This window comes from Hemibagrus wyckioides, linkage group LG16 (assembly GCF_019097595.1).
Source record: "Hemibagrus wyckioides isolate EC202008001 linkage group LG16, SWU_Hwy_1.0, whole genome shotgun sequence".
Taxonomy (NCBI): domain Eukaryota; kingdom Metazoa; phylum Chordata; class Actinopteri; order Siluriformes; family Bagridae; genus Hemibagrus; species Hemibagrus wyckioides.
In genome coordinates, this window is record NC_080725.1 from 12,371,112 (window position 1) to 12,385,201 (window position 14,090).

General features: G+C 38.1%; 3 protein-coding genes across 3 annotated transcripts in view; 1 reads left to right on the forward strand and 2 right to left on the reverse strand.

Annotated features, from left to right (window-relative positions):
• The window catches only part of nf1b (neurofibromin 1b), a 73,249-nt gene that overhangs the window by 42,914 nt on the left and 16,245 nt on the right, over positions 1-14,090 (forward strand). The window contains exons 36-38 of the mRNA XM_058411046.1: positions 11,880-12,312; positions 12,645-12,985; positions 13,322-13,524. Coding sequence (XP_058267029.1) covers positions 11,880-12,312; positions 12,645-12,985; positions 13,322-13,524 — 977 coding nt within the window. The remainder of the gene's footprint in view (positions 1-11,879; positions 12,313-12,644; positions 12,986-13,321; positions 13,525-14,090) is intronic.
• LOC131366534 (oligodendrocyte-myelin glycoprotein-like) lies at positions 159-6,081 on the reverse strand. Its single transcript, XM_058411048.1, has 2 exons — positions 5,769-6,081; positions 159-3,201 (listed from the first exon to the last, which is right to left on the reverse strand). The coding sequence occupies exons 1-2, from the start codon at positions 5,777-5,779 to the stop codon at positions 1,932-1,934; spliced, it is 1,281 nt and encodes a 426-aa protein (XP_058267031.1). The 5' UTR covers positions 5,780-6,081; the 3' UTR covers positions 159-1,931.
• Positions 7,183-10,695, reverse strand: LOC131366535 (uncharacterized). The gene is made up of 2 exons (XM_058411049.1): positions 10,546-10,695; positions 7,183-8,485 (listed from the first exon to the last, which is right to left on the reverse strand). Exon 2 carries the CDS (start codon positions 8,475-8,477, stop codon positions 7,797-7,799), a length of 681 nt encoding a protein of 226 aa, XP_058267032.1. The 5' UTR covers positions 8,478-8,485; positions 10,546-10,695; the 3' UTR covers positions 7,183-7,796.

A 14,090-nucleotide genomic window follows, 5' to 3' on the forward strand; every position in this document is an offset into this window, starting at 1 on the left:
TGTTCCTCCCTGGATGTTGGTTTGAATGATAAGTTAATTGAAGTTTTTCTAGTGGTGAAGATCTTTTATGTGAATTATTTATGTATTGTGTGTGTGTGTGTGTGTTTGCGCATATTCTTAACATCTCTTGAATCTTGTTTTTTTTTTTAAAGGAGTTCAGCAGTGTAAATGATAATATTATGTGCTGGATCAAGTGCTATTTTTTATAAAAAGCTCAGTAATGACGGCAGAAACCATATTGTTAGCTTAAACCATTTTTTTAATGACTGATGTAATTAATGACTAGGACAAACTAAAACTATTTGTGTGGCAAACCGTTAAATACACTTTTCCTGTCTTCAAAAACCATATCATATCCCAGTTAGACTTTATTTTTATTTCCTGTTAGAATGGTCTCTTTCTTTCTATGCTCCATTTGACAGCAAAAAAAACAGATGCTGTTTCCTTCAGATTATGTTCCGTTTGTGTTTTGTGAAAAATCAAGTAATATCTAAAATACATGCAGGAGATGTGCATCATCTTAATGAAGAACCCAGAAATTCGCCAAAAGCAGGAACCTAGCCAAATTATAGACACAAATATCTTCGCCCACGTCGTGTTGACGTCACGTTTCAACTTGGTCAGCGATGACGGCACTCCAGGGTGCTGTGAAGGTTGCTTATTTGCTAAAGAAGGCTGATGTCTCTCAGACCGTTGTGTATTAGCCACACTGCTGTGAGGAACTCCCTGATGACTCCCTCATTAGTTTTTCCTCCACAAAAGCTAAAAGATAGAATCATGATATAATAATAATGTGTAGGGGTCAAATCAATCAACACACCATTCAGAGGTCACCGTGTGCAAATAATTTGCACATCAGAAGTAAACTAATTTGTTTTTGGTTCCTTCCTCTGCTGGTGCTTTTGCAGAAAGTGGAACTGGTAGATATACAAAACATTTTACTTTTAAATCCAGGGCCTTGTTTTTGTTTTCTGTCATAAATACTGTCTCAGCTGGGTCAGCATACGCACCCAACTATACGAGATTATGTTTCAGTAAATAAACACACATATCTCCAGTGTCACAAATGTAAAAACCATCTGCATTTAATCTTCAGCACCAATACAACCAAAGCAGCTGTGCTACTACTGTTCATCCAAGTGCTAGTCATTATCAGACAAGCAAAGCTAAGATACAGTGATTTTTTTTTAATTTGTAGCAGATTGTAAATATGGAGAAGATTCCCTGCCAGGAAGATAATCAACCACAATGGGAAAATGGGAAATGCAATACACAAGCAGTTTAATGAGCGAAACCTTTACTTTCTGTAGTAATTCTGAAAAGCTTAGACATTTTAGGTTTTAGGGAAGAAACAATGAAGCTAAAAAGCAAAGATGATGGTGAAATAGAATTTCAGTTATGCCCCTCTTCCATTTCACACTGTTACAACCGCATCGGGTTAAGTACAGCTTATAACTGGGATTGGACACCAATGGCGTGTGTGAGTAAGACACGACTGCAACACACCAATGAAATGGGAGTTGCACTCACTTGCAATGCAAAATCACGGATCCCAAAAAAAGCAAAAGCTTTTTCACGATAAAGATGAAGTAAACCTTGTCTTGATGTAAGTCTGTATTGCTTTTAGTAGAGTGTCTTCTCCATTGGTAAATGCAGGTCAGTTTTATAGACTTGGATTAAACCTATTGCTAAGACTAAGTGCTAAAAGATTTCATGTGGTCAATGTGATTTAGTGCAAGACTCCATTTGTACCCACCCACAATCTTACTTCTCCTTTTCAAATAAATAATATACAAACAGTTCATTTGTAAGATGAATAATATTGAAGTCAGGAGCAGTTACAGAGCATGGAGATTATTGAAAATGCAATGGATGAGATATGTTTGAACTTTTACATAGATCATGATGGAAGTAAATCTTATATAGGTGTCTTACATGACCTGGTCAGTAGTTATCAGAAAGAGCACATTTAGCGAGACGGTGAACAATAAACAAGCTCTGTTTTCTGAGCTTGAGTTTTTGCCAAGCTTCTGATTGGTTCTCCGGACACTCCTGGTGCGAAGAGTGGTTGTCCTGCGTGTGCTTGAAGTGGAGACTCCACCAGTAGTGTGGATATCCCCGGTGACCGGCGTATCGGTGGGGATATGTAGGCTTGTAGCAGAAAGACTTTCTGAAGTGGAGGTCAAAAGAAAACCATGCCTAAAAGATTCCTCATTGTCATCCAGATAACTGGAGAGTTTAGGAGTCTTCCTTGTGTGCTGAGAGCCAGTGAGCACATCTTCAGACATGTAGTGGGTAGTCACCCCAGATAGGAGACGATTGAACTCCCATCCCGCTCTGCCACGTGGCGCAAGTGTGTAGGAAGCAAAGTACCACCCAGATGTCACCCTCGCCAGCTGAGCATCACCACAGATTGACCCTGTGTGACACGGGCAACCCAGCACACGGGCTGAAGTGTGCCTGGCCCAGTCCAGCAGATACTTGATGCTGGAGACGTCATCACAGGCCCAAGGGTTGTCTTCTAGTGTGATAAGTTTTAATCCATGGAGTTGTTCAAAGGCACCTTCACACACTGTGGAAAAGCGATTTGCATGTAGGTAGAACCGTGATAGCCTGGGTAGGCGGTCTAGTGACCCAGGCAGGATCTGTACCAGTGTATTGTGCGAAAGATCCACCATCTCCAAGTTTCGGGGCATGTTAGTAGGCACCGTCCAGAACTTGTTGCAGCTAAGGTTGAGAGCCTGCAGGCTTGGTAGTGTATTGTTGATGAACACAACCCGCTCTAACCTGTTTGCAGACAAATCCAGTAGACGCAGGTTCCAGTGGTAAGCCGTGTTATTCTTTTCCAGAAGGCGGATGCGGTTGCCTGAGGCATAAATCTCCCACAGAGAGCGGGGCAACAAGGCAGGCATATGGGAAAGTCGGTTGTGAGAGACATCCAAGGTGCGGAGGTGGGTGTAGGGTGCCAGGACATGGTCCAGGTCAGCTAGACGGTTGTGGGACAGATTGAGAAAGTGGATGTTGAGCTCAAAGCCACTGGGGAGGGTTCTCAGTCCTCTCCAGGAGCAGTCTACTTCTCTATTGCTTTCACTGCAGGAACATACTGAGGGACATGCTGCATTGATGCACCTGGCTAAAAGCAGCAGCAGCAGCAGCAGTGTACAGTACAATGGAGCAGCTTCACACATCTTCAGTGCATACCTGTAGGAGATAATGAATTAACCCATTGTTAGTAATCTTTTGTAGATTGTGACTACACCTTCTGCACAATTATCAGATTTCTTGACTGTTTTCATTTTCAGCTACCATCCTGGTGATAGATGCAGCTCTTTGTGCAGTAGTTGGTTGCAAATACACACTACAGAGGTGGCAAAATCTGCAGATTAGTTTTAACATTTAACAATTTTTGCAAATGTTGTCTTGCTGGAGCCATCTGAAAACTTCACATTGTGTTTTTCTCAACATCTAGGTAATCTATGACCTGTGAATTTATGAACTACATGACTCAAAACATTTGGGATCACTTGGAAATTTCCTTGTTTTCCAAAGAAAAACCCATTTTTATCCATTTGAGAAACATCAAATTGTTGCACAGAGGCCCGTTATCAGCAGCCGTCAGTCCTCTGTTTCAATCTCATGTTATGTTTGCTAATCCAAGTTAATCATTTTATAAGGCTAATTGATTAATAGAAATCCATTTTGCAGCAGTTGTGGGTTTGTTTACAGGCTCAAAATGGCCAGAAAGAAAGGACTGTGTCTGCAAACAAACCAATCCAAGGATGTGCTTATAAATGAAGGCTATTCAATGTGAAAAATTGCAAGTAAACTTAAAATATCATACCATCCTGTGAACTACTTCCACACAAACTGTGGGCAAAAGAGCTCAGACACTGGAAGACTGGAAAAATGTGTTGAGGACAGAAGAGTCCAGAAGAAAATTTGTGAGACACAGAACAAATGAAAAGATGCAAGAATAGTGTATCAGTCAAGCATGGTGGAGGCAGTGTCATAGTCTAGGGGTGCTTTGGAGTTGGTAAAATGGGAGATTTGAACCCTATGGAGCTATTGTGGAAGCAGCTTGACCGTATGGTAGGGAGGAAGCGTCCATCAAGCCGGTCCATCTTTTTGGAGATGCTCCAGGATGCATGAGGAGACATTTCATCAGATTACCTTGAAAACTGACAGCTTGAATGCCAAAGGTCTGTCAGGCTGTAATTGCTGCAAAAGGTGGCTTTTTTGATGAAAGATTCACATTCATCATTTCAATTAAAATCATTATTTGGTGACTCGACATGCTGAAGACATAACGACATGTCCTGATCATTTGCTATATTTTCTATTCAAATTAATTTTGTGTGTTTCCAAGAAGTTTCCAAGTGATCCCAAACTTTTGAACGGTACATCTTGTGCAGGGGGTGGCCAACTATTTCCAAAAGGGCCACATGAGAAATTGGAATGGTTTTAGTGGGCAGGAATATATATATATATATCTCTGGAAAAAAAATAAGAGACCAAGAGACCACTGCCCAAACTCCAGATGTGAACCCTATTGAACACCTCTGGAATGTCATCAAGAGGAAGATGGATGGTCACATCCATCTTCAACCTGAGCAACCTGAGCTGTTTGCTTTTTTTTGCAAAAAGAGTGGTATAAAGTTCCCCAACAGCAATGTGAGAAACTGTTGGAGAACATGGAGCCAAAACGCATGCAAATCGGGGTTATTCCACCAAATACTGATTTCTTAATGTTATTTATCCAAAGCATTAACACAGTTTATTTACAATTTATTTGCATTTTGTTTTATTTGAGTTATTAAAGCTCTGCAAATACTGCATGATCTTGGGTTATTTTGATGTTTTGAAATTTCCTTTAAATATACACTCTAAATAAAAATAGTTATGTTTTGAATTTAGGAGAAATATTGTCAGCAATTCACAAAAATGAAACAAAACTGTTCATATCACCAATACATGAACCTGGAAGAAAACAACATAAACTGATTATTTTTCTTTTTTTTTTTCTTTTAATTTTTTTCCAGAGCTATTTATATACCAGGCTGGTAAAGGGTAGTCAGTGGGCTGGATGTGGCCTGTGGGCAGTAAAATGCCCAGGTCTGATCTTGTGATTGGTGAATTTATATATCTAGGTCTTATAACGCAAAACATTGGGACTTTGTGGTCTTTTTTGATTGGTGTTGCTTGGTGCACATCTGCGGCAATAGTTCGATATCTTGTCCAAAGTGTGTGTTTTCTCAGCTTGCTTGTAAGCAATGCTGCCGCCTCTCATTTCAAAAATCTTGCAGTTAAATCAGATACTTACCTGTTTATTAGTAGACCTAGAGAAAGCACTCACTAGTGATGGCACTAGATGTATTTTGGGACATGATCCAGTACATTTGCTGGTTAACGAGTTGCAGTACAGTGGGTGACTTGCCACTTATAACTACATAAAGACAAACTGAGCTATTAATGCTTAATGCTCACACTGGATGATGTGGTTTCTACTGCAGCATCACTCCTATTAGTACTGCATTTGACTAAAATTTGACATTTTTATTCTGGTAGCCAGTGTAATGTGATTGTTAGCTGGTCAGAGGAATTGCTTCACAGCATATGCTATTGATTGCCATGTTGTAGAAGGCTGATTAGGGAAAACAACACAAAGATGTTGAAAATGTTGGCTTTGCATGTTAGATTGCTGAACATGAAAGTTACTGTAGATGCATTGCTCTGCTGGGATACATGCTACTGCATTGTGAATCACTCACCTTCTCTTCATCTCTCTCCTGTCATTTCTTTGCCCCTCTGGTTGCTTTCCCTCCCCCGTTTGTCCTCCTTTTACGAGACTGTAAACTGCAGCCGTTATCTTGTTCTTGTCTTGCCTTATAAAAGATTATTCCAGTTCTCGGACACAGACCCAGTGGTGCAGTGAGAGGATGTACAAGCACCTGCGCCGATCCAATGCAGCAACAACAGAGTCCGAACTCGAAACGGTGTGTGTGTGTGTGTGAGTTTGGAAGAGGGGTAGAGGAATGAAGGGTGGGCGTTGCAGAAGCAGAGAGAAGTGCAGAGTTGTCCCAGCTCGCATGCTGGTAGAGAGGTAGAAGAATTGCTGACTTCATTGTTTCCATTTTAAGATCCTCCCACATCACATCTCCGCTAATTTATTTATTCCGACCTCTATTTCTTTACCGTGTTTGAGGTTCAATTAATTTTAGTTAAAGGAATTTTATTATACTAAACCTTTGATGAAGGTCCATCACACAATGGGATGCTCTCAGTTAACGTGTAGTTTTTATCTGTTTATAGTTACATCCCCTTATGTGATGATATCCCCAATGACTTATGTCATTGTCAGAAACAAGCCTCTATTTTTTTCCCTCTCTTTTCTGATGCTGACCTGACGACTTCATGTATTAGAACAAGCACCATGTTATTGGCTTATTGTCAACCTACTCTCAGAGCTGCTGTTAGAGAAAATGAATCAACACCTTCTGACCAATCACAATAAGGTTTTTCAATAGAGATGCCTGGCCAGTGGCCTGTTTTGAATCACATTAGCCACATTGTACATATTGGGACCAGTACATCAATTTGAATTGGAAATCCTTTTGTAGCAATCGGTAAAATCCCATTTGTTTGAAGAAAACATGATTTCTATGCACAGTTATAGCTTACTGGTTATTTGTAGTCTCCACAGATTCTTATGCTTGGCAAATAGGTAAGTGTACAAAAGGAAATGTGTGTGTGTGTGTGTGTGTGTAGTACAGAAAGGAACAAGTTTTGAATGGGCTTTTATTGGTGTTTTGTCTCCTGATGGCTTTTCTTTTAGAAAAGCAGAATTCTTTAAGAGCTCTTCCGTGTAGCCCAGCAGTGCCATATCCTCTGCCCACTAATCCCATCCTTATCCGCTTGTATGGGTGAGTGTGTAGCTCTGTATTGGGACCAAGTGTCCTCATAATAAAATAATTTTTTGGGTTACCGTCCCAGAGCCAAATGAGTACATTTTAGTTTAGTGTGAAGGTTAAGGACAGTATGAGAATTAGAGAGATTCCTCTATGTGTATATAAAGATTATGTAGTATGGGGGAAAAAGGGTGGAATTTCAGAAAATGTCTCAATCATGTGAATTTCCTGTTGTCAAAATACAAGACTCAAGACACCTTGGATCTATTTGTTTTTTTCTCTTTATTTTATTTTATTTTTTTACCTTATTAGCATTGCTAACATCAAACAGGATAACTCTTTTCAATACAGTCAAAGATCTTGAAAAGTAGCAAGAAAACTGAAAATAACTGGACAGGAGAAGCTGCGGAAAAGCCTTCTGAACGAGTGTGCCTGTTTCTGACACTAACTCCCGACACTCAACAAATCCAAACAAATATAATATACAACAAATCTAGCCACCTATAATCCAGATTTGCACCTTTTAATGTTTAAAGTTGCCTTATTATAGACATCATCCTGCTTGCCCTGATTACAGAACCAGATTGAAAAAAGAGACAAGACATGATTTATTCAATTATGTTATTTCTTACCAAAAAAATATTAACTATTCATTACAATTCTTTATTACATTTTTTTATATTATATAACTGCTTCAGTGGTATTAAGTCATTTACATTAGCAATACGTTATCCTTAAAGTCTTCACTAAATTCAGCACAAAGTTCTTATAAATTGGTTGCCCAGAAACAGAAGCGAAACGAGAGACACGAATACACCGGATATGGCTCTGAATTCAGTTCCACCGGCAGTTGGAGTTGTGTGGGTTGTTTTGGTGATGCCAGGAGGATTTCTATTCTGCCTTTTCCAAATCTTCAATCTTCAGATCTGTTTGGCCGGACTGATCGACTTCTTGGGTGGGCGCGGTCTCACTGGTCTCAGTGGTGTCACTGGCTGAATTTTGGTTCTCTTTGACCTGGTTTCTGACTTCAGCAGCTGCTCCGCCCACCTCCTCTTCTGGGGTTCTCTCCTGTTCCTCATCTGGGGTTGTCTCAATCTCCACTTTCACAGAGGAATATCTGACTTCAACTTCAGAAGGCCCACCGTTTACACTGCTCCTCCTAGACGATTTCATTATGACCATCTTGTCGTTCCTGACACCTCTGCAGCGTTTGCAGGCCAGGCACATGATAATCAGCAGCAACAAAATGCAGACAAGCAAGAGAAATGCGATTATGAAAAATAGCAAATTTTCTTTCATGTTCACGAGATTGATTAGGCAGTCTGATGCTTTAATGCAGTTAGCGTTTGTCTGGCAATAGCTGTTGGTGTTGCACGTTCCCGTACTGCTGGTGTGCACTGTTGTAGGCGTTTCATTACTGTTGATGTACATCGTCACAGGTGTTTCTACACTGTTGTTTGCATCAGTTTCTTCATTCTTGTTGGACATTGTTGTCACATCATTTGTTTTGTTGTGATCAGTTTTTATTCCTTCGAGACTCACAAGCAGAATGAAGCACACAAAGGGATACATTTTTGAATCTGAAAGAGAATCAGGGAAATTTTTCATGAGCGCAACTCTGGAATTATTTTCCTGTTTACTGTTTACAGGATAGTTTATATATTTTTCTCTTTTGCATGCATCTCAACCACAGGACAAGTTATGCATTTAAACTTCCAGCTCCAGTGATATGAACCAACTGTGTATTTATTTATCATTCAGTGTGTAACATATCAAAATAATACATTTGATCATGAAACTATCTATTATCATATTTATTCATTAATTCATTGTTTTTCTTTTCTTATTGGGACATATGATGGGTCCCAACACATACACACATACTTGTACTTGTGTTTTCCTCTTCCTTTTACTTTTTTTTTTTATTTCACCCATAATGAGACATTTTATCTGCCTATTGTATTTCTACTGTTTGGAAAAAACAATGATTATGCTTGGTCCAAGACATTTTTGAATATAACATTTTCTCCAAGCCAAAAAGTCCCACAGTCTGGCTGGAATCTGATTATCTTATTTTTTTGACTTTATGTAATTGCAATTTCTTACAAAAATCTAATCAAAAATGCAAATCTTTGTGGTTTGTTGAGTTGATTTTCCATTGCCGTTTATGTTTCTGCTTGTGTTGAGGAGGTTTTACTGTGCAGACCAGTGCTTTACATTCCACTTCACATTTGAATCGTCTCTGCTGATCCAGTTCTGGTTCATCTCCACTGAATTCTCTTGTAAACATTGTAAAGATGATCTTAATCCTCACCAGCCTTAATTACTGAATATTGGTGATAATTTATTTAATTTATTTAATTCCACTGCTGACTTCTTATAAATGGAATATGTATATATGTTGAGTTGATTTTCCATTGCCGTTTATGTTTCTACTTGTGTTGAGGAGGTTTTACTGTGCACACCAGTGCTTTACATTCCACTTCACATGTATGTATGTACATTCAATGGAAAATCAACTCAACAAACCACAAAGATTTGCATTTTTGATTAGATTTTTGTAAGAAATTGCAATTACATAAAGTCAACAAAATAACAATAAGATAATCAGGTTCCAGCCGGACTGTGGGACTTTTTGGCTTGGAGAAAATGTTATATTCAAAAATGTCTTGGACCAAGCATAACCATCGTTTTTCCAAACAGTAGAAATACAATATATATATATATATATATATATATATATATATAAATAGAATATATAATATATAATATATAATATATAAATAGAATAGTAATCTTAATCCTCAACAGCCTTAATTTCTGAATATTGGTGATAATTTATTTAATTTATTTAATTCCACTGCTGACTTCTTATAAATGGAATATGTATATATGTTGAGTTGATTTTCCATTGCCGTTTATGTTTCTACTTGTGTTGAGGAGGTTTTACTGTGCACACCAGTGCTTTACATTCCACTTCACATGTATGTATGTACATTCAATGGAAAATCAACTCAACAAACCACAAAGATTTGCATTTTTGATTAGATTTTTGTAAGAAATTGCAATTACATAAAGTCAACAAAATAACAATAAGATAATCAGGTTCCAGCCGGACTGTGGGACTTTTTGTCTTGGAGAAAATGTTATATTCAAAAATGTCTTGGACCAAGCATAATCATCGTTTTTCCAAACAGTAGAAATACAATATATATATATATATATATATATATATATATATATATAAAATATATAAATAGAATATATAATATATAAATAGAATAGTAATCTTAATCCTCAACAGCCTTAATTTCTGAATATTGGAGATAATTTATTTAATTCCACTGCTGACTTCTTATAAATGGAATAATTATATATATATATATATATATAAAATAAAATATACATTTTATTCAATGATGGCGAATTAGTAACCAATTATTATTAGGGTTATTAAACATTACCGAACAGCTATATTCTATACATTTATTCTCCAAAGTGCTGAGATAAATACAGACCATGTATTACACAGATAATATACTGAGAAATATCTACAGCATTTAGCCAACTGAAAGAATTCAATGAAACAGACCAAGCAGACTCGGTGTAGGTTAAAATGAGATGAAGATTTGTTGCTTACCTCAATATCTTTGACTGTCGTTCACAACCTCTTTGAGATCAGCAGGGAGGTGCTGTCAGGTGAAATCAGTGTGTGAAGTGTGAAGCAGCTGGTGATGGAGCATGAGAAGATATGGCTCTGGCCGTGCAGCATAGCACCCATGAGTGACATATTTCCTGTCCCTCTTTCACTTCTGCTGTGGTTTTATTTGAAATATTTTTAAACCTGCATGTGGCTTGTCATGCGTGTTAAGCTTCGTTCTTTCCTCTTTAACCATTTTAATGTCATTAAAGTATCAGCTTGTGATCCTTGTGGTATAGTTTTGTTGAATTGTGACCTTCAGCTTGGTAAAGGCCACGTATAGATGACACTGGTAGTGGTCGTGATGGTAAGATTGAAATGGATTCTGCTAATGAGCTCTTTGTTTTAACAATAATTACAGAAAATATAAGAATGTGATATAATAAATCTGCTAGTATAATTCTTTTTCATAATAATAGTACTTTATTAGTACTCTAGAGCAGCTCTCTTCTTCATTCATACGTGTGTAGGAAAATAAACCCGACCTCTACATCAGTATCATGAACAGCAATATGCTTAATTCTCTATCAGGAAAGACTATCTCCATAAATCATTAGTGTATTAACTCATAAATAATTCAGTGCACCGCAAATATTTTCATTCTTACTAAACTATGTCCCTTGGGTGTGCAGGTATGGTGTAGCTCAGTCTTGAGATATTCCTCTTTATTATTTTAGGGAAGTCACCTCCATAAGAAAAATGTCCATTTACTGTAAGAAGAAATAATATTTGCATGCAGGATTAGCATGAACAAGATGGTGATGATGATGATACACTGAGCCAACAAGCTGTTAGAGGAAATGAAATTAAAACTGTTTTAAAACAAAATTAAACCTTTTTCTGGGGAAACATCTACTTTTTTAACTTAGGATGTCTTTGTCTGGCTAGCTTGCTAATATCCATTTAATTTAACCATTTAAACAGGATTTTTATAATCTAATAACTATTAAAAAATATATGAACAATTTAATTAATGAAATGAAAATAAATGCTTGGTACAAAGTTTAGTAAATAATACTTTTGGTTACTATAAAGTTAATAATTTTAAATCATTTATAAAGATAATTATCCTTAACCTCCCCCAAAGATGATCCAGGACAAAAGATCACATGAACACAGATAGACACAAAATGATCTAGATGAAATATGAGCATTGTTCATAGCTTAGCTGCTTCTTGTGCTATGATTTCATCAGTGGGAAAAAAAAACCTTTTCTGAAACCTGCCTTGTTTTAGTCTTCACTATGGAATTTTTCCCTGTTTTATCCTCTTCAGGTTCAAAACTGGACAGATTAATGGAGACTTGCTCATTTACCACGTCCTGCTCACCCTGAAGCCCTACTACGGCAAACCATATGAGATCGTAGTAGACCTGACTCACGCCGGCCCCAGCAACCGCTTTAAAACCGACTTCCTCTCCAAATGGTTTGTCGTCTTCCCGGGGTTCGCGTACGAGAATGTAGCAGCCATCTATATCTACAACTGTAACACGTGGGTGAGGGAATACACCAAGTACCATGAGAGGCTTCTCACTGGCTTGAAGGGCAGCAAGAAGCTGCTTTTCATCGACTCGCCTTCAAGGCTGGCTGAACACATCGAGCTGGAGCAGCAGAAGCTTCCGGCTGCCACGCTGAGCTTGGAGGAGGATCTCAAGGTGTTTCATAATGCTCTCAAACTGGCCCACAAAGACACCAAGGTGTCCATCAAGGTGAGCTATATAGGAAGCCTCTGAAGCCTTGAAGCAAGATTTGCTGTTGATTCTGATTGGTCATAAGTTGCTTCAGGTTTAATTTACTAACAGTTGCTCAGATGCCGGAGTGAAAGTGATGATATGAACTTACATAACATTAAATGTAACTAGAAGCATGTCAGTCTTTAATAAATGAAAAAGTGTTAAGTGTAGCTCTCATGTTGGGCTGTGTCACAGGACTGCATCATTGATTATTTATCTCTAACAGCACACTATGATGTTTTACTCCTTACTAGAAAATTGTGTTAATATACAGTAAGTCCATCATCTCTCTTTCCCTCCCTCTTCAGGTGGGCTCCAACGCCGTACAGGTGACCTCAGCAGATCGCACACGGGTCTTGGGCCTCTCCGTCTTCCTCAACGACATCTATTATGCCTCAGAGATCGAGGAGATCTGCCTGGTGGACGAGAACCAGTTCACTTTGACCATCGCCAACCAGGGCACGCCACTCACCTTCATGCACCAGGAGTGCGAGGCAATCGTACACTCCATCATCCACATCCGCACACGCTGGGAGCTCTCTCAGCCTGACTCCATCCCACAGCATACCAAGATCCGGCCCAAAGACGTGCCCGGGACACTCCTGAACATTGCCCTCCTCAACCTGGGCAGCTCCGACCCTAGTCTCAGGTCACTAACAGTCAGCATGCTTATTAATTACCCTGTGCTTTATACCACAGTGCTGCTGAATTCTTCATTCTTGATTGGTCAGGTATCGATTAATTAATCTTTAAAAATGAGCTAATAGTGGTTTATGTTCTAACATGCTGTGGTTTCCATAGTAACAACTTACACAGGGACTATTAAGGTGCTATAAAGTAATGGATATCATCAACTAGCTAGTGTTGTGGACTTTCCTAAAAACTAATAAAAAGTGTGCTCTTTTAATAAATTTTAAAAAGTAATTGTTTCGTATTTTTATGTAGTGACACATTTTTTACTCTTCCCTCATTCCTGTGTGTGCAGGTCAGCAGCCTATAATCTCCTGTGTGCATTGACCTGCACATTTAACCTGAAAATCGAGGGTCAGCTGCTGGAGACGTCGGGTCTGTGCATCCCGGCCAACAACACCCTCTTCATCGTCTCAATCAGCAAGACGCTGGCAGCCAACGAGCCTCATCTCACGCTGGAGTTCCTCGAGGAGTGCATCTCTGGCTTCAGCAAGTCTAGTCAGTGCCTCTCACAGTTCATCTTTTGTTCTCTTTCTGTAATTCTAATAATGTCTGTGTGTCCAACAAGACTCAAGAGGATCTCAGTTCACTCCACTATCCAGAGACATTAGAGATTGTGTCCCACTGTTTCTTTGTTGAATTCTTACTACAGACAAGTCTTAAGCTCTTGGCGGAGGCATCTAGGTATTGGACAACAATATTATTTAAAGATTTTTTTTTTTGATGGTGCTGAATTATGGAGATTTGAAGCTGAACAAATGTATATGAATAAGAATTTCATATATTTGCCTTATTTACATAACTAAAATAATTTACAATTTAATTTAGATAAATTTTAAACATTTTCTTTTTTTTCCCTTTAAATTACCATTTTTTTTAAAATTCAGAAACCTAAATACAAATCCCGAATCATATATATTTTTATTTATTTATTTTTTATTTGTAAACTCGGTAATTTTTGTGCTAATAATTTCAGAACAAAGGGAAAAAACATGGATAAAAAAAAATATATATATTTTTATTAAATACAGTTGTATTTTTTTATTTTTTTTATTAAATACAAT